Source organism: Microcaecilia unicolor, chromosome 13, assembly GCF_901765095.1.
Source record: "Microcaecilia unicolor chromosome 13, aMicUni1.1, whole genome shotgun sequence".
In the NCBI taxonomy this organism is placed as follows: Eukaryota; Metazoa; Chordata; class Amphibia; order Gymnophiona; family Siphonopidae; genus Microcaecilia; species Microcaecilia unicolor.
Window position 1 is genome coordinate 95,102,438 of NC_044043.1, and position 21,508 is coordinate 95,123,945.

The following is a 21,508-nucleotide window of genomic DNA, read 5'->3' on the forward strand; positions in this document are numbered from 1 at the left end:
ACTAGATGGACCGTGCAGGCCTTTTTCTGCTGTCATCTACTATGTTATGTCTGCTACTAAGTGTGTATATAGAACAGTTATCACAGTCTACAGGAGCACCTGATTCGTTCCTTGACATAAGCCTAGGACTTTTTTTTGAGGGGGTACTTGGGGGTACTGAGTACCGGCACCTTTTTCATTGTCTGCTAAAATTGACCCATGGTCCCCAAGTTTTAATGAAAGAGCTCAGGCTCTACACACCAATTCTGCCTTGTCATAGATTCTGTGACTCATTGCAGGGGGCACAGACATTGTGGGGTGGGTCACTCAGTGATCACCCCACCCCTGAAGGGTGGCCTGGCATTTGAGTACTGGCACCTTTTAAACTAGAAAAAATGCACTGCATAAGACCCTCATTTTCCAACTTTAGCACCAAATGGAAGCACCATTTGCACAATTAATTGTAAAGAACACCAGCACTTCTGTATGTGAGTGTGTACGTTCTGTTCTATAAACAACGTGCTCAACTCATTTATCACGTAAATGCAAGGAGGTGTTCACAGGGGAGAAGCATGCACGCCAGGGGCGTAGCCAGACAACAAATATTGGTTGGGCCTAGGCAAGAATTGGGTGGGCACCCCCTCCCCCCCCCCCCCAATTATCTCAGCTGGTGGGAAAATGCTTCTTTCCACCTTGGCAGCAGGCATGCACTGAAAACTGAGCATGCGCAGGTGCCGGTGTCATTGAGAGTAGCGTTTTTGTTACCATCAGGGGAAAATCTTCAGCTGGCGGAGCCTGGGATTCCCACCAGTTACCACTAAACATGTGCTAGTGTTGGGTGGGCCTGAGCCATAAATGGGTGGGCCCTGGCCCACCCAAGCCCACCTGTGGCTACGCCACTGATGCACGCAACTAACAGAAGACTTTAAATGATGTGCTAAAATGCTGCATTTAGTTGGAGCATTTGCGCCTACTATTCACATGGCAGACATGGCAGCTAGCTTCATGTAGGGAAGGGAAATGGGACTTGATATACCGCCTTTCTGAGGTTTTTTGCAACTACATTCAAAGCGGTTTACATATATTCAGGTACTTATTTTGTACCAGGGGCAATGGAGGGTTAAGTGACTTGCCCAGAGTCACAGGGAGCTGCCTGTGCCTGAGTGGGAATCAAACTCAGTTCCTCAGTTCCCCAGGACCAAGTCCACTGCACTAACCACTAGGCTACTCCTCCACTCATTCCACCAATAAGAGCCAACCTCATCAGTGATGTCACAATGGCTTGATTGCCCAATACTTGGCTCACTTCTGATATTGTGATGTCATAAGGGAAAGGGAAATGGGACTTGATATACTGCCTTTCTGAGGTTTTTTTGCAACTACATTCAAAGCGGTTTACATATATTCAGGTACTTATTTTGTACCAGGGGCAATGGAGGGTTAAGTGACTTGCCCAGAGTCACAGGGAGCTGCCTGTGCCTGAAGTTGGAATCAAACTCAGTTCCTCAGGACCAAAGTCCACTGCACTAACAAATAGGCTACTCCTCCACTATCAACATTCCATGTAGAAGCCTGCCCTTGCAGATCAGCAATGCGGCTGCGCAGGCTTCTGCTTCTGTGAGTCTCATGTCCTCCACATATGTGCAGGACGTGAGACTCACAGAAACAGAAGCCTTCGCGGCTATTCTAGTGGAATAGCAACATTCCATGTAGAATCTGAAATAGGGAAGGGAATGGGACTTGACATACTGCCTTTCTGTGGTTTTGCAACTGCATTCAGAGCGGTTTACATATATTCAGCATGCGGCTGCGCAGGCTTCTGTTTCTGTGAGTCTGACGTCCTGCACATATGTGCAGGACGTCAGACTCACAGAAACAGAAGCCTGCATGGATGTGTTGCTGATCTGCAAGGGCAGGCTTCTACATGGAATGTTCCTAGTGGAATAGCAACATTCCGTGTAGAATCTCAAATAGGGAAAGGGAAATGGGACTTGATATACCGCCTTTCTGAGGTTTTGCAACTACATTCAAAGTGGTTACATATATTCAGGTATTATTTGTACCTGGGGCAATGGAGGGTTAGTGACTTGCCCAGAGTCACAAGGAGCTGCAGTGGGAATCGAACTCAGTTCCCCAGGATCAAAGTCCACTGCACTAACCACTAGGCTACTCCTGCACTCCAAGGTGTGTTGATGCCGATTTACGCTAGTGTTCTAAAATGGGATCTTGGCGCCCAGATGCTGTTGCGCAATGAAACCAGGCACCTAACTCGCAGCATCCGGTTGTACAGTTGCTCCCTGTGTCAGGCTCCGTTCTTGCCTGTGGTCTGAAGTTCTTATTCGGAGAAATGTTCAGAGCTTTCTTTTTTAGCGTTAAGCCTCTCTCTTTTTCCCAGGCTCTCTCATTAGACCTTTGTCTTTTTCAATTCGTTCAGCCAATCTTCAGCCCTTGTAGGCTTCTGTGTTTCAGGCATGGGGGTCAATTTTTGGGACAACTACAGTTGTGGAAATGTAATCGGGCTAATTGTGACAATTGATTACATTTTGCTAAGCAGCTGTAGTTATAATTATGAATATAAAGGCAGCGGAGCGTGGCAATCATCAGTCTATGAAACACAGCTTGGCTGAGAGCCAGGAGCTTCCGCCTTTTCTATTCCAAAACGATTTTCCGAACCAAAAGACAGAAAACTCACAAACTAGAACTCGAGTACCTGTAACTCAGGGATTCCGCAGGCTCTGAGGATTGGTCTGCTGATACAGAGCCTTTCAGATCCAGGACTCAAGGGGTTAACATAAGACAACACATCTTGTTACCTCTAAGACTGGAGGACTTGGGGGATGGGCACAGGGATACAGAGCCTGTCACCTCTAGGACTGGAGGGTTCAGGGGATGGACACAGGGATACAGAGCCTGTCACCTCTAGGACTGGAGGGTTCAGGGGATGGACACAGGGATACAGAGCATGTCACTGCCAGGACTGGAGAGATCAGGGGTGGACTGACCATTTGGACAACCAGGGAAGGCCCAGAGGGTCTGCCAGGATGCCCGGTGCACCCCTAGTGATCTAGTAGCCTCAGTGGGGGGGGGGGGAACATGATCTTTCCTGCCCAGTCGACTGGGCTGCCGCTATTCCACCCCCCCCTCCCGGCACCACCGTATTTAAAAAATGGTGACTGAGAATCCCTGCGGAAGTCTCGCGAAACTGTCAAGACCTGTGAGACTACAGCGGGAAGTCTCGGCCACCATCTTGAAAACAGCAGGGGGGGGAATAGCAGCAGCACAGCGGGCAGGAAAGAACATGCCCCCCCCCCCCCCCCACAGAGGACACCAGAGTACCAGGACCCCTCAGGTAGGACCGGGGCGGTGGGGGCGTTAGCTGCAGCAGCAGGGGCATTAGGAGGGTGTTGGGCAGTGGTCTGGCGGGGTGCCCAGACCACCCTCAGTCTGCCCTTGACTGCAGAGATCAGGGATCAGGGGATGGACACACATATTTCTATATTTTTCTATGAGGGAACAGAAACAGTTAAGAGAGAGCTTCCAAAATAGGAAAGGGAGTGAGAGTGGGGGACTAGGTTTTAGATTTTGGATTTAAAACATCTGTGTTAATCTATCCATAATGATAGTGGACCAAAAACAGGCAACTGACTGGTGCAATGTGTGACAACAGAAGGAACCCAGGAAGAGACTGCAAGCTGAGCCAGCATGGAGCAGCAGTAGGGTCTGACATATTCTGAGATACTATGGAGAAAGAGGCAAGACCATGCAAGAGGAATTGCAAAATAGCTTGGGTTTAGTCCCCAGTGAATAGAAAAAGCAGAATAGGGGGCTGTCTCTTCCAGGAGGTCACACTTGTAGAGGTGACCACCAGGAGATAACTTTTGCCTTAGGTCAAGGAGTTATCTGTGTAAGGGCAAAATGAGGGGGAGGGTAATTAGAGCTAGAATAGCAATCAGGGGTAACTGGGCAGAGTGAGTAGAGCAAATGGGTCTTAGCTGCTGCCCTCTAGAGGTTCATTTCATAAGGAAGGTGCAAAGAATGCAGGTAAATGGTGATATTGAATGGGCTCTTTCTCCTGGGCGCAATTTTATAACTACAATGGTGCTTACTGCACCAGTGAGTGTACACGAAGGAGGATTGCACAATTACTTGCACAGATTATAAAATCTTATCATTTATGTGTGTTTTTTTTTCAGAAATGTAGTCAAGGGCACTTACACCTGTTCTAAGCTGTTGTGTGTGTAACTGCGCAGATGTGTCTGCACAAGTGTGCACATGTGTGCGTGCGAATCTGTGTGTGCATGTGTGTGTGTGCACTTGTGGGCATGTGTCTCTGCATGCGTGTGTGTGTGCATGTGTGTGCTTACGTGTGAGTGTGTGCGTGTGTGCATGTGTGTATGTGCTCTTGTGGGTGCGTGTGCATGTGTCTCTGCATGCATGTGTGTGTGCATGTGTGTGTTTGCTTACGTGTGTGTGTACACATGTCTCTGCATGTGTGTATGTGCTCTTGTGGGCACGTGTGCATGTGTCTGTGCATGCGTGTGTGTGTGCATGTATGTGTTTGCTTACATGTGTGTGTGTACACATGTCTCTGCATGTGTGTGTGTGTGTGTGGGTGTGCCTGTCATACTTACACATTAGTATTTTATAAAGATAAGCTTGAAGCAGGCACCTCCTTCTTATATATTTGCCCCTCTCCACATAGTCCAGCTGTTGTATAATACAAGTGCAGATGCCTGATAGAGAATTAACACTTTGCACAGGCTTTGAACAATTCCAAGACAGGGAGACCCAGGATGTCATCAAGGTTAAAGGCGGGTTGGTGGCCCCCAGCCAGGCCTTCAGCTGCTGAGCAAAGAGTTTTGAAAGCAGTCTGTGAGGGGAGGAGTGTATTAAAGCAATGGCACTGGTTTAACAGAGCAGATCTCCAATTTCAGTGGAGCTTCACCCTGTACAAAGGACTTGGAGGAACCTTGCTCAGACTGACAACTGTTCCCCTGATGCCACCCTAATCTGGAGAACTCTCCCCCTTTCTGCTGATGCTGTGGCCTCTCCCCTTTTATTCCACCTGTCTCTCGCCTCTTGCAGTCTCTCTTCCCTTGCGTCTGTCTCCTCTAGAGTAATCACATTGGCCGTGTCTCACCCTCATTGTCATCTCAATGCTTGTGGTGCCATGTGCCAGCCTTTGAGTCTTGGAGGTTGCCAGCTGATATGAGGGAGGGGAAGGATGAAAAGAAACACAGCACCTTCCAGTTCTTAAGCTGGGTAAGAGGGTTCCTATTCCCACCCTTCAGCTGTATTTAACCCCTGCTGTGCCTATGTGGCTGCTTTGAGCATTCCTCATGGTGTTTGTGTTGGAATTACTTGGCCAATGTGCTACGCAGGGGCCTTCCCAGAATTCGGTGGCATGCTCTGCCTGCGGGTGTCTCTCACAATCCTTTCTCCTCAAGCCTGGATTTGGCGTAGGCAACTGCCTAGGATACCACATTTTCAAGTCACCAAATACCCAGGCCTAAGAAGAGCCTGCTCCTGTTTCCTTTCTGGCCAGGTGCAGACGCTGCTTCACCATGGCCTTCCTCTGCTCCTCTTCTGGTTCTCCAATCTTTGGGATGTCTAACGCCTCCCCTTGCCTCCCCTCCCTCCCCCAAGTGCGCTGCCTGGACTTGCCTATGGGAGCCAAATCTTAAATCCGGCCCCTATTTCTCGGAACCCTCCTGGTGATTTCCTGATCAAGCTGAGCCAATGCGGAGAATCCTCAAAGATTAACGTTGGTTTAAAGTAGTAGGCATAGCCCAAATTCTTTTCAAGCTCAGTTTTTGCTATTACATAGTAACATAGTAGATGACGGCAGAAAAAAGACCTGCACGGTCCATCCAGTCTGCCCAACAAGCCAACTCATATTGCTGCTTTTTGTGTATACCCTACTTTGATTTGTACCTGTGCTCTTCAGGGCACAGACTGTATAAGTCTGCCCACCACTATTCCCCGCCTCTCAACCACCAGCCCCGCCTCCCAACCACCGGCTCTGGCACAGACCGTATAAGTCTGCCCAGCACTATCCCTGCCTCCCACCACCAGCTCTGGCACAGACTATATAAGTCTGCCCAGCACTATCCCCGCCTCCCAACCTCCATGTCTTATCACTTCCACTCTTTATTTATACCTGATCTCTTTTCTCATTTGTTTCAGTACATTTCATGTGTTGCCTTTTAAATCATCTTCCCAGGTCCTGTGTGTGTATCTTACAACCTCTGTGTCATAACTTCCATGCCCCCCCCCCCCCCCCCCCCCCCCCCCCCGCCAGCACTACCACCACCACCTCCCCCAACTGGCTTAGCTATAAAATAGCAGACAGAGCTAAGCAGTGGAGACTGGAGAATAGCTTGTCCCCATCCCCCACGGGCTCTGTCCATGTCCACGTTCCCGCCCCATCTCCATCCTCTGTTGTAGTAACAGTAAGATGCTTGAGCAACTGGGTAGGTGATGGAAGGACATTGCAGATTGTAGGAGTCTGATCTGCAGGTGAGACTCTTGTTGCCACATCAAAGGCAGACCAGTGGCGTGGCTCCAGCCCACCCACTTAGGGCTCAGGCCCACCCAACAGTAGCACACATTTAGCGGTAGCTGGTGGGGATCCTAAGCTCAATCAGCTGAAGACTTTCCCCTGATGGTAATGAAAACACCGTTTTCAGCTCATGCCTGCTGCAGACTGCCAAGGTGGAAAGAAGCATTTTCCTGCCAGCTGGGATATTTTTTTGAGGAGGTTTGGGGGGGGGGGGGGGGGGGAAGAGAACACTTGGTGCCCACCTACTTCTTGCCTAGGCCCACCCGAAATCTGTTGTCTGGCTACGCCCCTGAGGCAGACAAGACACAAATGATGCCATTTAACACTGCTTCACTTAAATCCAACACCAGCTTCTGTAGGTTTTTATCATTGAATTCTGATGTCTAAGATGTGTTAAGTTTTTACATATTGATACTAGCATTTTTTAGATGCTGTTCCATCCAGTTGGAGCAGCCTGTTTAAGGCTAGTCTCAAGCTTTTAATGACACAGGGACAAAGTTTGTCCCTGTCCCCGTGGGTTCTGTCTCCATCCCCATCCCCGTATCATTCGCTGCTCCCCAGTATCTCTCCACACTCATCCTTCCCTACACCCCTTCCCGTGCACTCCGCTCCATAGATAAATCCTTCTGTAAGTTCTGTATCTCCACTACTGCCAACTCCAGACTTCGCGCCTTCTGTCTCGCTGCACCCTACTCCTGGAATAAACTTCCTGAGCCCCTACGTCTTGCCCCATCCTTGGCCACCTTTAAATCTAGACTGAAAGCCCACCTCTTTAACATTGCTTTTGACTCGTAACCACTTGTAACCACTCGCCTCCACCTACCCTCCTCTCTTCCTTCCCGTTCACATTAATTGATTTGATTTGTTTACTTTATTTATTTTTTTGTCTATTAGATTGTAAGCTCTTTGAGCAGGGACTGTCTTTCTTCTATGTTTGTGCAGCGCTGCGTACGCCTTGTAGCGCTATAGAAATGCTAAATAGTAGTAGTAGTAGTCTCTTGTAACCAGAGGTGATATTGTGATGTCATAATGCCTCAGGCCACCAATAAGAGCCAACCTCATCAGTGATGTCACAATGGCTTGATTGTCCTATACTTGGCTCACTTTTATTACATAGCTCTTTGAGCAGGGACTGTCTTTCTTCTATGTTTGTGCAGCGCTGCGTACGCCTTGTAGCGCTATAGAAATGCTAAATAGTAGTAGTAGTAGTAGTAATATCACTTCCAAAGTTAAATAAAAATAAAGAAAAACAGCAAAAACATGGGTTAGTTGAATAGTGACTTTGGTTTATTTAACTGCAAATGGATTCACCTATAGATGCTCCAATCTAGCACTGCTGCACCTATACAGTAACAGAGGATTACAAAGAAAAAAAATGAATTAAGCCCTTTTCCAGCAAATGAACCTGCAAGAAACGTCCAGCTACAGCACAGGCCAATCCATAGTGGAACAAAGTTTGTACCAGAAACATGTGACTTGGGAACAGGGGGGGTGAGGGGGGTCACTAATTTGTATTTTTTTTCCCAGTATTGTTTTAAAATAGGCTGCAGGGTAGTTTGTTGCAGGAAATTAGCAATATATCTTAGCAGGACAAAAGGAAAAGCAGTTGGGGGGGGGGGGGGAGAGGGTTTTCCCTTTTGCCTAAAACGTTTTCATACGTGCTAGGTCGTGCTAGGTCGTCATCACTTAAAGAGTTACAATAAAAATGGCTCATAGCTGAAAAACTCATATTTATAGGAGTCCTACAGAGTCAAAAGCAGATTCCAAGAAACAGCAAGGCAAGCGATCCGCAAACTCCAAGGTGGAAAACAGAAAAGCAGATCAGTAGTGGATACATATAGGCTTTAATAGTGGTATTGCATGCAAGAATATTGCCCGACACAGGCCGTGTTTCGCCCAGCAGGGCTGCGTCAGGGGGCTATTGAATAAACTGTATTGTAGGATGCTTGTAAAAAGGTCGTATATTCCAACAATTGATGTCGATCACCTGAATCTTGAAATAAAACCCAGTACGGGTCGTAATCCTCCAAATGAGGAACGACCTTACTTATAGCAACCGGCTCGCATGTACCTTCAGACTATAAACATCTACTACTGATCTTTCTGTTTTCCACCTTGGAATCAGGGCCATATGCAACTGTTCTACAGTAAAGTGAATAAGAAACGCAGAGGCGGAGTCTTTCCATCAGTGGCGTAGCCACAGGTGGGCCTGGGTGGGCCGGGGCCCACCCACTTAGGGCTCAGGCCCACCCAACAGTAGCACACATTTAGTGGTAGCTGGTGGGATCCCAAGCTCGGCCAGCTGAAGACTTCCCCCTGATGGTAAAGAAAACGCTACTCTCCATGATATGGCACCTGCGCATGCTCAGTTTTCAGCGCATGCCTGCTGCAGACTGCCAAGGTGGAAAGAAGCGTTTTCCCACCAGCTGAGATATTTTTTGGGTGGTGGTTGGGGGAGGGGGAGAACAATTGGTGCCCACCCACTTCTTCCCTAGGCCCACCCAAAATCTGTTGTCTGGCTAAGTCCCTGCTTTCCATAGGTACGTCTGGGAGCTACCAGGTCAGTATTATGGATGAGAGAGGAAGGGATTGTAGGCAGTGTGGATGGGGAGGACTGGATAGGCCATATGGTCTTCATCTGCCATTATTTTCTCTGTTTCTCTTTTGATGGAGTAACAGAGACGCCAAGTTACCCAGTTCCAGCTCGGAGTTTCTGAGTCAGTCTTGGTTTTGAATTTATATCCCAAAGCACTGTGGGATTTGTAGTGCCTGATCCTGCCTATTGAAATCAGTGCTGCAACTCCCATAATGCACCAGGACGGGGGTGGTCAGAAATCCAGCGCTGTCCCTAAATCTCCAGCCTGGAGCCGGGTAACTTGGCATTTCTGGAATAAGAGTGATTGTCGTTACACATCTTGACTTATCCAGCATCGACAAGTTTCAGATTTTAGGTGCTCTACAAATTACTTTCTTGAACAAACAAAATCTGCCCCTTCTTCCCACCTGAAGTAGGATGGAACAAGGAAGCAATCTATTGAAAGCACGTATAGGGGTTATGTTAACCAGCACAGTAATTTGATTCTTTGGATTTATATTGGTGCATTATAATCGATGTTATTAAAATCCCTTGCTTCCCCTCAGTTTTTTAAGACCCTCATCATACCCATCCCAGATGTCAATCCCTTGCTTAATCAGAAGAACCAGAGGGATTCTCTTGCCTAACCTACCCTCTGGTTGCTTCTAGCCAGCCACTGCCTTCCTTCCATCCATCCCCGGCAGCCGAGTGTTTCACCTCTACAACACACTCATTAACCAGGAGACTCAAGGCAGGCCTCCAGCCACACAGCCTGAGCGGGTGGGGGTCTCTCTGATCAGTTTTAAAAGGCAAGGCTGGTAAAGCAAAACCTAAAAAAAGTCCTTGAGCAGAGACGCCTTCTGATAGCAGACAGAAAATCTAAGGTCGGCAGAGTCCAACCTTTTGTTCAAACCATCCATAATCAATTTGGTTGTGCAGAAAATTAAAGGCAAATTATTCATCAGAACGGGAACAGTCACTTCAGATTATGTTATATGGTAGCAACTCTTTCATGAGCTAGCATGGAAAATTTGTACTGAAGGTGTCAACATTATGGCCAGCAGGCGGGAGGGGGAGTTTAGCAGTGCTGTGAGGGTGGGGTGCCCTGGCGCACAATCTGAGCTAAGCCTTCTCGGGGAAGAGCAGAAAGCCGCTGAAGACGCTGTTGGCATCGGACCGGTCGTATAGATTGTTGTTGGCGTTGGTTTCTATCCAGACCATGTTGCTGGCCTCCAATTTCAGCACAGTGCCCCCAGAGTTAACCTGAGGATGTGACTGCATGTTGAAGTCGCAGAAAGCCACGAGCTTCTCAGCGTTCCCTTTGTGCTCCTTCACGATATACAAGCAGAGGTTACCATTGGAGATGACGTGGAAGGTGAAATAGTAATATCCGGGCACTCGACAGCGGAACTTGCCGCTGTTAGGATAGTAAGAGGATTCCTCGTTGGTGATGATTTTGCTGAACAGAAGCACGTTATTGTCGATCTTAACTATGGCAGCAGGATCAATCATGGCGGAGAACGCAGGGCGGTTCTGATTGCTGATATCCGCTACGGTCCCCTTCTGTCCTTTTTGCCCTGGCTCTCCTGGGGGCCCTAGAGGGCCAACAGGTCCCTTGTAGCCAAGCATACCTGGTTCACCTAAGGGTCCAGGGTCCCCAGGGTCACCCTTCGTGCCCTGCACTCCTGTCCTTCTACCAGGCAAACCTGAAAAAGACAGACACAGGCAGGTGTTAATGTAACTTTTCTCCTGTAGGAAATGGTAGAACTTTAGCCCACTGAATCCCAGCGCTATTTTCAAACTCAAGGCAGGGCCTCCAAGAGACTGAGACGCCCCTCCAGGATCACCGCTGCCGCCCGCCACAACTGCAACTACCTCCTGGCCTGCTCCTGCGGCTGCTTTTTTCTCTCACGTCAGTTAAAACCAAGCGTGCACGGCCTGAGGAGAAAAGTTGCCACTTGGCAGGCAAGGCGGAAGAGTGAAGAAGAGCAGTGGTGGAGGAAGACCTCTTCTGCTGTCATGGCCTGGGGGGGGTCCCTCACCAGCCAAATCAGAGGCCCAAAGTCCAGCCTCCAAGGGAGGGGGCCTGGTGCCGGTGTTTTCTCTCTCCTGCTCCTGTTGGGACGTGATCACCCAGGTCCCGTCTGGAGCAGGAGAGAGAGACCCCGGCGATGGGCCCTTCTTGGGGGCCTGGGCCCAGGGAATTTTGCCCTTCTTGCCCCCCCCCCCCTCAGTGGCCCTGACTCAAGGTACCCACCTACATTGAAGAACTCACATACACTTAAGGGCTGTTAAATGATGGTGTAAAATACATGACTAGCAATACAAAGTGTGGCATAAAATACTACATTACAATGTCAACACAATACAAAATAAAACATAGATAGAAGAGCAGTTTGAAAATACGAAAGTTCCAAATGAGCTGAGAAAGGTGATCTTGTGATGATGGATAAGAGATTGATCAGAAACAAAGCAGGCAGACAGATGAACAAAACTATTTTGATAAACACAAGCTTCAGATCAAATCCCTCCCCCCCCTATAGTAAAGTATGTATATACACTCCATAATGGTGGTACATAAATCCAGGGCCGCCGAGAGGGCAGATGCCAACGCCAGCCCCCTTTTGCCGCAGCTTGGTAAAAGGGTCCCTTAGTTTCTAAGTCCTCTTTCTTTCTTATCTGTCTACGTGGTCCATCTTTGCTTAATCCTGTGCTGTCTATTAAAATGTTTTATTATGTATTGTGTTGACACTGAGGGGCATTTTCGAAAGAAACGTCCAAGTTGCGATTTGGATGTCCTTGCAAAACGGCGAAATCCAGGGGCGGGGAAACCTGTATTTTCGAAAAAAGATGGACATCCATCTTTGTTTTGAGTAGAGGAGTGTGGTAGCCGTGTTAGTCCACTCTTAAAGGTTATCAATAGAAATCAAACAAAATAAAACATGGAAAAGAAAATAAGATGATACCTTTTTTATTGGACATAACTTAATACATTTCTTGATTAGCTTTCGAAGGTTGCCCTTCTTCCTCAGATCGGAAATAAGCAAATGTGCTAGCTGACAGTGTATATAAGTGAAAACATTCAAGCATTACTATGACAGTAAAATAGATACTATTGGAGATTCTACATGGAATGTTGCTATTCCACTAGCAACATGCCTGCGCGGCCACATTGGTGATCTACAAGGGCCGACTTCTACATGGAATGTTGCTAGTGGAATAGCAACATTCCATGTAGAATCTATAGAAATCAAACAAAATAAAACATGGAAAAGAAAGTAAGATGATACCTTTTTTATTGGACATAACTTAATACATTTCTTGATTAGCTTTCGAAGGTTGCCCTTCTTCGTCAGATCGGAAATAAGCAAATGTGCTAGCTGACAGTGTATATAAGTGAAAACATTCAAGCATTACTATGACAGTCTGACAGGGTGGGAGGATGGGGGTGGGTAGGTGAGGGGTGGGGTGATCCACTAGCAACATTCCATGTAGAAGTCGGCCCTTGTAGATCACCAATGTGGCCGCGCAGGCTTCTGCTTCTGTGAGTCTGACGTCCTGCACGTACGTGCAGGACGTCAGACTCACAGAAACAGAAGCCTGCGCAGGAATGTTGCTAGTGGAATAGCAACATTCCATGTAGAATCTCCAATAGTAGCAACATTCCACGTAGAATCTCCAACAGTAGCAACATTCCATGTAGAATCTCCAATAGTATCTATTTTACTGTCATAGTAATGCTTGAATGTTTTCACTTATATACACTGTCAGCTAGCACATTTGCTTATTTCCGATCTGAGGAAGAAGGGCAACCTTCGAAAGCTAATCAAGAAATGTATTAAGTTATGTCCAATAAAAAAGGTATCATCTTATTTTCTTTTCCATGTTTTATTTTGTTTGATTTCTATTGATAATCTTTGTTTTGAAAATACAGTCAGAGACATCCAAATCCTTAAATTTGGATGTCCCTAGATTTGGACGTCCCTAGACAGGGACGTTTCTGACTTTCGGCGATTTTCGAAACCAAAGACGTCCATGTCAAAAACGTCCAAATGCGAGCCATTTGGACGTGGGAGGAGCCAGCATTTGTAGTGCGCTGGTCCCCCTGACATGCCAGGACACCAACCGGGCACCCTAGGGGGCACTGCAGTGGACTTCAGAAATTCCACGAGAAAGACCAAGGGAATATTAGTAGTTGTGAAAATTACACCGCCTTGAGTATATTTCTTCAATAAGGCAGTAAATAAATCCTAATAAATAAATAAATAATGGAATAATGATTCAGGGGCCCTTTTTCTAAGCCGCGTAAGCGTCTATGCGCGACCAACGTGTGCCAAAATGGAGTTCCTGCCCCACTACCGTCTGGCTCTTACGGTAATTTCATTTTGGCGCACGTCTGAAAAATATTTTTTTATTTTCAGACGTGCGTAACGGACACACGCCAAGTGGCATGTGACGTGCGTAGATCATTACCGCAGGTCAATGGCTGGCGGTAATGTCTCAGACCCAAAATGGACGTGCGGCAATTTTGATTTTGCTGCACGTCCATTTTTGGCAAAAAAAGAGGCCTTTTATTACAGGTGCGCTAAAAAATGGACTGGCGTGCGCCCAAACCCCGCGCCTACACTACTGCAAGCCATTTTTCAGTGCGCCTTTGTAAAAGGACCCCTCAGTTTGCGTTATTTTCACTCTGAACCTTTACACAAAGGTATTTGAACAACTTGTAACAGGTCCACCCTTGACACCTTCCTAAGGAGAGAGTGAAACTCATGGACTCTGATTCTGAGACAATACCTGTTTCTTTGACCTTTCAGCATCCTGCTGAAATGAACAGAGGTTAAACATCTGTACATCTACCTGGACTCACATTCCATAAACCCTTACCTGTATCTCCTCTGTCACCTTTCTGTCCTGGTCTCCCGTCGCGACCTGGGACTCCAGCGTACCCATCTTGACCTTTCTGGGTAGAGCACGCATTTTGAGGGGCAGCGGTGCCCAGAATCACTAGCAGGGCAACAGCAGCCAACCAGGCTCCGACCTCCATCTTCCCCTGTAAATGCAACCAGAGCACAAGGTCTAGTGATAATCCTGGAAGTTGTTACCAGAGAAAGATTAGAATTAGCCAGAAGCACTGATGCATCTGAGAACTCAGAGCCCCAGGGTTACCTTCCTCTGCTGCAAAAGAAAAAGACTGGGCTGGAGTATTCGCCACATTCGGATTTGCAGCCTAAATGAGTTGGGTTTAACGGGAGAGCACTGGCGTGAAGTGGGACCCCCAGCAGTCTGAAAAGCAGGGTTCCAAATATTCCTGTGCTAGAAGCTATCTTTATAGTCCTGGGAAAGTCATTTCTCTCCCTGCGCCTCAGTCACTGACTTTCTGTGACCCTGGGGGAGTCACTTTCTCTCCTTGTGCCTCAGTCACTGACTTTCTGTGACCCTGGGGAGTCACTTTCTCTCCCTGTGCCTCAGTCACTGACTCTCTGTGACCCTGGGGGAGTCACTTTCTCTCCTTGTGCCTCAGTCACTGACTTTCTGTGACCCTGGGGGAGTCACTTTCTCTCCCTGTGCCTCAGTCACTAACTCTCTGTGACCCTGGGGGAGTCATTTTCTCTCCCTGTGCCTCAGTCACTAATTCTCTGTGACCCTGGGGGAGTCACTTTCTCTCCTTGTGCCTCAGTCACTGACTTTCTGTGACCCTGGGGGAGTCACTTTCTCTCCTTGTGCCTCAGTCACTGACTTTCTGTGACCCTGGGGGAGTCACTTTCTCTCCCTGTGCCTCAGTCACTAACTCTCTGTGACCCTGGGGGAGTCACTTTCTCTCCTTGTGCCTCAGTCACTGACTTTCTGTGACCCTGGGGGAGTCATTTTCTCTCCCTGTGCCTCAGTCACTAACTCTCTGTGACCCTGGGGGAGTCACTTTCTCTCCCTGTGCCTCAGTCACTGACTCTGTGTGTGACCCTGGGGGAGTCATTTTCTCTCCCTGTGCCTCAGTCACTGACTCTTTCTGTGACCCTGGGGGAGTCACTTTCTCTCCTTGTGCCTCAGTCACTGACTTTCTGTGACCCTGGGGGAGTCACTTTCTCTCATTGTGCCTCAGTCACTGACTCTTTCTGTGACCCTGGAGGAGTCACTTTCTCTCCTTGTGCCTCAGTCACTGACTCTTTCTGTGTCCCTGGGGGAGTCACTTTCTCTCCTTGTGCCTCAGTCACTGACTTTCTGTGACCCTGGGGGAGTCACTTTCTCTCCTTGTGCCTCATTCACTGACTTTCTGTGACCCTGGGGGAGTCACTTTCTCTCCCTGTGCCTCAGTCATTGACTCTCTGTGACCCTGGGGGAGTCACTTTCTCTCCTTGTTCTGCAGTCACTGACTGTCCGTGTGACCCCTGGGGGAGTCACTTTCTCTCCCTGTGCCTCAATCACTGAGTCTCTGTGTGACCCTGGGGGCCTCATTGTGTGAGGCTTATGGTCCTTTCTTGGACTGCGTTTTTTTGGCTCTGGGCTGTGGTTCAAACCTGAGGACTGGAAAAATGTGCTACAATTTTTTGTTATATATCCCGTGCAGCAAAGTTTCTTTTCATTCTAGTCATATCCAGAAATGCTTGTTAAGGTGCAGTCCAGCCTGGACTTTGCAGCCGTGGAGGCCAAAGGTCAAATGGTATCTCCAGCACTCTCTGACTCCATGTGCTCAGGTACTGACTCTCGGGAGGGGCCAGGGTCTTCCTATCCGGACATCCTCTTTCCTATGGAGTAGTATTTTCAAAGCACTTAGACTTACAAAGTTACATAGGAGCTAAGTCTAAGTGCTTTGAAAATGAGCCCCACAGTGACTTCTACTTCTGTCTGCAGGATGTGGCCATGGTCAGTGCATTTGAAATACTCTTTTTTTTTTTTTTTGACAGTTGTAGAGAAATTTAGGACTAGCTCTTATGTTGTTTCTCTTTCTTGGACCCTCTTGGTGATCAGGAAAGGACAAAATGTCAAATGTGCCCTATAAGCAGCTTCATTTTTCACATGCACTGGATACAGTTAACCTATGAGAAACATTTGACTGTTCTTGAAGCTGATAATAATAATAATAATAATAATAAAAAAACTTTAATTTATAGCCCACTATATCTCAACAATCCAAAGCAGGGAACATAAAACCGAAGCTTAGCGGAGATTGGGTGGCAGAGCCGGTGGGGGGAGGCGGGGCTAGTGCTGGGCAGACTTGTACGGTCTGTGCCCTGAAAATGACAGATACAAATCAAGGTAAGGTATACACAAAAAGTAGCACATATGAGTTTATCTTGTTGGGCAGACTGGATGGACCGTGCAGGTCTTTCTCTGTCGTCATCTACTATGTTACTATATGTATGTTACTATAAAACAAATACATAATAAAATCCAAATTAACAAAAATAATTAATTACAAAAACAAAAACAGACATGGTAATAACTAATAGAAACTTACACAAGGCTGTGAAAATAAAAACAAACCATCAATCCCTATTAAAATGAAACTTTATCATTCGTCTGAGGATCTATATGAACAACTAAACATGTGGGTCTTTAAATCTTTCTTAAACTGAGTAATTTCTTGCACACGATAAAGTTCCCTGGCAGTGGCGATCCTAGGTCGGCTGCCACCCAGGACGGATCGCCGCTGCGCACCCCCCCCCCCCCCCGGGTGCATTCTTGGCTGCTGGAGGGTGCAGAGAGCAGCCGCATGCCTGTTGGCTCCACTGGCTCCCTGCTATCTCTGCCCCGGAACAGGAAGGAAGTAACCTGTTCTGGGGCAGAGGGAGCAGGGAACCAGCGAAGCCGACAGGCGCACGGCTGCTCTCTGCACCCTCCAGCAGCGTGCACCCGGGGAGGACCGCCCCGCCCCGCCCTCGCTATGCCACTGTTCCCTGGGCAATGCATTCCACAACTTGGGGCCTTTAACATAGAATATAGAAGACCTATATTCTTCTAGGTAAGGGGCCCTTTTACTAAGCTGCGTAAGCATCTACAAGAGCCCAACGTGCGCCAAAATGGAGTTACCGCCCGGCTACCGCATGGCTCTTGTGGTAATTTAATTTTTGGCGTGCATCCGATACGCGCACAAAGTGGCATTTGATGCGCATAGGTCATTAATGCCCGGTTACCGCGTGAGTCTTTATCGCTAGGTCAATGGCTGACGGTAAGGTCGCAGGCCCAAAATGGATGCGTGGCAATTTTGATTTTGCCGCACGTCCATTTTCGGCAAAAATTTTTTAAAAGGCCTTTTTTTACAGGCGCGCTGAAAAAATGGATCGGCGCATGCCCAGAACCCACGCCTACATTACCGCAAGCCATTTTTCAGCGCACCTTAGTAAAAGAACCTCTAAATGTGCTTAAAAGACCTCATGCCATTGTTATTGCAAGGACCGGAGAGAGCGTGATGGTTGGTAATGTCGTAGAGTGGCGCTGAGTATTGGGGAAAGATAACCGGAATTTTACAGGCAACCAATGAAGGGATTTTAAGATAGGCATCACGTGATCAAAACGTGATCCTCTGCTGATTACTCGTCTATAGAATTTCGGGCAATTTGTAGAGCTCTCAGGGAACTACCTGTAATTCCTATCAACAGGCCGTTCTGGCAATCACACGTGGAGTCGGAGTATCTGGAGACTGCAAGGTCTGACGTCCCCCAGTACCTTTTGGGAACTGACCCTGACCTTGATTTGCTGATCGCTGCTATTATTTCAATAGTATGAAGCACCAGGGGATTACACAGCACTGCACAACAGACATGGGTCTCCCTGCTCTGGAAACTGCAGACCAAAACCAAAACAAATTTTGATGCCTATGACTGTATCAAACAAAGTGGTTTGGGAACAGGACTCAGCGGTGTAGCCAGACTTTGGCGAGAGAGGGGTCCAGAACCCGAGGTGAGGGGGCACATTTTAGCCCCCCCCCTGCGCTGCCGACCCCTCCCCGCCATTGCCGACCCCCCCCCCGCCACCACCGCAACCACCACCACCAACAACAACTTTGACCCCCTGCCGACGACCCTCTTGACCCCCCCTTCCGCCGCCAACCCTCTGCCACTGTCACTGTCACCTACCTTTGCTGGTGGGGGACCCCAACCCCCGCCAGCCGAGGTCCTCTTCTTCCTTCGTTCCGTTCCGCGGGGGTTGGGGTCCCCCGCCAGCAAAGGTAGGTGACAGCGGGTTGGCGGCGGGAGGGGGGGTCGAGATGGTCATCGGCAGGGGGGTCCAGGGCCAAATCTACGGGGGCCCAGGCCCCCATGGCCCCACTGGGTTAACACAAAGTGAGGATCTCTCTCCACAAGCATTGAACTGACAAGAAAGGCAATAATACTGAAATAGACTAGAGTCCACAAAATCCTCAAATTGTTCCTATTCAAAAAACCCTCACAAAGAACAACCACATCTCAAACAACTAATTATTACCTGAATTGGTTATTACTCTATTTACCATTAACGTTATCTTTGCTTCATGTACATTTTCTCATTCATAATGGATTTTCTAAATGTTAAATATCCATAGCTATCCCAGTACGTTTATGATACTGTATTGCAGTGCGTCTTTTCTAGCAAAAAAGGTGCCGGTAATCAAATGCTAGGCCACCCTTCAAGGGTGGGGTGATCACTGAGGGACCCACCCCACAATAGCCAGGGCCCCCTGCAACCAGTCACAGAATCTATGACAAGGCAGAATTGGTGTGTAGGACCTGAGCTCTTTCATTAAAACTTAGGGTCCATGGATCAATTTTAGCAGAGCATGGAAAAGGTGCCGGTACCCCCCAAGTACCCCCTCAAAAAAGCCCTTCTAAAGAGTTACAAGATTCCACGCAGAATCTCAAACAGCAGCAACATTCCACGTAGAACCCCAAAGAATTGCAAGGTTCTGGAATCCTAAAGAGTGACAAGATTTCATGCAGAATCTCAGAGTAGCAACATTCCATGTAGAGCCCCAAAGAATTGCAAGGTTCTGGAATCCTAAAGAGTGACAAGATTCCATGCAGAATCTCAGAGTAGCAACATTCCATGTAGAGCCCCAAAGAATAGCAAGGTTCTGGAATCCTAAAGAGGGACAAGATTCCATGCAGAATCTCAGAGTAGCAACATTCCATGTAGAACCCCAAAGAATAGCAAGATTCTGGAATCCTAAAGAACAGTGTGCTTTTTTCTAGCAAAAAAGGTGCTGGTACTCAAATGCCAGGCCACCCTTCAGGGATGGGATGATAACTGAGGGACCCACCCCACAGTAGCCAGGTCCCCTGCAATCAGTCACAGAATCTATAACAAGGCAGAGTTGGTGTGTAGAGCCTGAGCTCTTTCATTAAAACTTGGGGACCATGGCTCAATTTTAGCAGACAATGGAACAGCTGCCGGTACTCAGTACCCCCAAGTACCCCCTCAAAAAAGCCCTGCTGTATTGTAAAACTGGATTCTTACAACAAATTATTTTCTTATGCATTAATCTTTGTTATGCATCCTATACTGTTTTTTGTAAGCCACATTGAACTCAAACTTGTTTGGGATAAAGTGGGATATAAATGTCATAAATAAAGTAAATATCAATATCAACACATCAACAAACATGTAAATATAAATAGAAACAAAATGTAATATTAATGTAAACACGTTGGGTGTTTAAATCCTTCTTGTAAACAGAAACATAAACACAACAGAGGTAAAGTTTCCGAAAATTACTCATTTGTTTCTTCGGTTTCTGGTCCCTTTCAGTGGATACCTGCCAGATGTTATCATGCCCTGCATGGGCCACAGGGTGGGCTTCTGGCCTCTGCAGGTGTCCCAAAGCTTCCCAACTGGAGCTAAGAGCTTACAGGAGCCCAGAACCTGACGGGCAGCTGAGAACAGCAACACCCACCCAGTCTGACCAGTTTCACAGACACTGGCTTTCCCCTCACTTCTGTGCTTAGCCCGGGCTTTCTTGAATGCTACCTATAGGTTCACCACCTCTCCTGAGGGGTTCAATTGCTGTGTTGAAATATTTCCTTATGCTATACGCTCCTGAGACTTCCCTCTGAGATATTCCACAGTAATAGGAAACAATCTTTCGTTCTCTTGCTAACACACAGTGAAAGCAAGAATGGATCCAATGGGAAGAGCAAAGCCATGACATTCATTGCTTATCTGTGCTATGTACCTCAGTATTTCTATAATGCAACGACTGTCCTGTCTTTTATAGTATAACATGTTTAACACTGGAAAAAGAACTAAAACTACACAGCCAAATGTACAAATGTATGTTGTCGTCGTCCCCCCCCCCCCCCCCCCCCCCCCACCCTTCTGGTGCATTAGACTCCTGACTCCATCCCTGAGGTGCCTGCGTGCAGGGTGTGAATTTCAGGTGAGCTTGGACATGCCCGGCTGCTGAATTGGAGAGTCCCTTACCTGTACGGAGTGTGGCTGAGCTGTCCGCTATGCTTTCTCAGTTCTCTGTGCTGTGGAGAGCAGGCGAGCAAAGTCTTAGGAAGTGTCTGGAAGCTGCACCGTCTGAAAGCGGATGCCTGATGCTGGTGAGGGGGGCCTGCCAGCTTTCACTTCCAATGCACACTTCTCGTTTTGTTTTTCTTAGTTTTAAAGAATCAGCAACTTCTAACCTGACCCTGCCACCCCTCTCTTCCCAGTTGCACCATTTTAAGGAAACTCAAGTATAGATGGGTAAGCATAAACTGAACTGATCATTTGAGAACACATCCCTGAGCCTGGAAGTCTGCTGAGGTTGAAAAGGTTCCCTGATTCATCAGGGACTCTTCTAGCCCATCAGAGACTGCTCTGGAGTCGACACTGACTGTTAGACAGGTCTACATAAGTACATAAGTACCGCCATACTGGGAAAAGACCAAGGGTCCATCAAGCCCAGCATCCTGTCTCCGACAGTGGCCAATCCAGGCCTCAAGAACCTGGCAAAACCCCCAAAACAAAACAAAAATTTAAATTAATAATGTTCAATGGACTTTTCCTTCAGGAATCTGTCCAAACCCCCTTCAAACTCAGCAAGGCCAACTGCTGTCACTACATTTTCTGGCAACGAATTCCAGAGTCTAACTACGCGCTGAGTAAAGAAAAACTTTCTCCTGTTTGTTTTAAATCTACCACATTCTAGCTTCATCTTATGTCCCCTGGTTCTAGAGTGTCAGTGACATACCCAGGTCAGAACAGTGCCCTGTGCGACACCCCTCTAGCACCCCCACCTCGCCCACTGCACCACGGTCACCTCAGGGGAGACAATGAACAGGGAACAATCTTCTGCACCCGCTCCCTCGCACTCCTGTGCAGCCATGGCCATGCAAAATACTCCCAAGTGTGAATGGTTGTGCTGGCAGAAAACAGAATCAGAGCTCACAAGAGCTGTCTCTCCCTGTTTCTCAGTCACTCACTGACTCTCTGTG

The 21,508-nt window shown here is 47.7% G+C and overlaps 1 protein-coding gene across 1 annotated transcript in view; it reads right to left on the bottom strand.

The window, feature by feature from the left end:
• Positions 1–20,645, bottom strand: part of LOC115482426 — a 28,480-nt gene extending 7,835 nt beyond the window's left edge. The window contains exons 1-4 of the mRNA XM_030222173.1: positions 20,508–20,645; positions 14,001–14,166; positions 10,240–10,822; positions 3,626–3,717 (exon numbers count right to left, since the gene is read on the bottom strand). Of these exons, the coding sequence (XP_030078033.1) occupies positions 3,626–3,717; positions 10,240–10,822; positions 14,001–14,160 (835 nt within the window). The 5' untranslated portion in view covers positions 14,161–14,166; positions 20,508–20,645. The remainder of the gene's footprint in view (positions 1–3,625; positions 3,718–10,239; positions 10,823–14,000; positions 14,167–20,507) is intronic.
• Between the last annotated feature and the right edge of the window lie 863 nt (positions 20,646–21,508).